Genomic DNA, 732 nt, shown 5'->3' with positions numbered 1-732 from the left:
GCAGGGGTGGGGGGCCGGTTCTGCCAGCCCTCGCTGTGACCCCCCCTTTCCGGTCTCTGTCGTGCAGGGAGAAGGCGCTGGCGCTGACGGGGAACCAGGGCATCGAGCAGGCCATGGACTGGTGCGTTGGAGGGGGGCTGGGGGGTCCGTCTGTGCTGGGAGGGCCGTGGGGTCCATCCGTGTCCCCTCTCCTCTGTGGCTGATGCCTGCCTCCCCCCTACCCCAGGCTTGTGGAGCATGAGAACGACCCCGACGTGGACGACCCCTATGTGCCGCCCCAGGGCCTCGTCCTGGGCACAGGAGAGCCCTCCGAGGGAGGCGCCCCCCCCACCCCACTTGAGGAGCCAGGTCAGAGCCACAGCCAGGGCAGGGGGTGGTGGGCACTGGTCCTCTGGCCTGGGATGCCAGGAGGAATCAGGGTGAACCTGGGACCTGCTGTGGAGGGAACCCGGTCCCTTGCATCCCTCCTACCCCTGCCGGGGGCCTCGTCCTGGGCACAGGAGAGCCCTCCGAGGGAGGCGCCCCCCCCACCCCACTTGAGGAGCCAGGTCAGAGCCACAGCCAGGGCAGGGGGTGGTGGGCACTGGTCCTCTGGCCTGGGATGCCAGGAGGAATCAGGGTGAACCTGGGACCTGCTGTGGAGGGAACCCGGTCCCTTGCATCCCTCCTACCCCTGCCGGGGCATGACGGATGCTCCCTCGCCCCACAGACCCGGAGGCAGAGGGTTCCCCC

General features: G+C 69.9%; 1 protein-coding gene across 1 annotated transcript in view; it reads left to right on the top strand.

Moving 5' to 3' along the window:
• Positions 1-732, top strand: part of UBXN1 (UBX domain protein 1) — an 8,121-nt gene that overhangs the window by 6,135 nt on the left and 1,254 nt on the right. Inside the window, exons 2-4 of the mRNA XM_025214945.1 lie at positions 5-121; positions 227-348; positions 710-727. Coding sequence (XP_025070730.1) covers positions 5-121; positions 227-348; positions 710-727 — 257 coding nt within the window. The remainder of the gene's footprint in view (positions 1-4; positions 122-226; positions 349-709; positions 728-732) is intronic.

Source organism: Alligator sinensis, unplaced genomic scaffold (assembly GCF_000455745.1).
Source record: "Alligator sinensis unplaced genomic scaffold, ASM45574v1 scaffold1302_1, whole genome shotgun sequence".
In the NCBI taxonomy this organism is placed as follows: Eukaryota; Metazoa; Chordata; order Crocodylia; family Alligatoridae; genus Alligator; species Alligator sinensis.
This window is presented reverse-complemented; position numbering and strand designations above follow the sequence as displayed.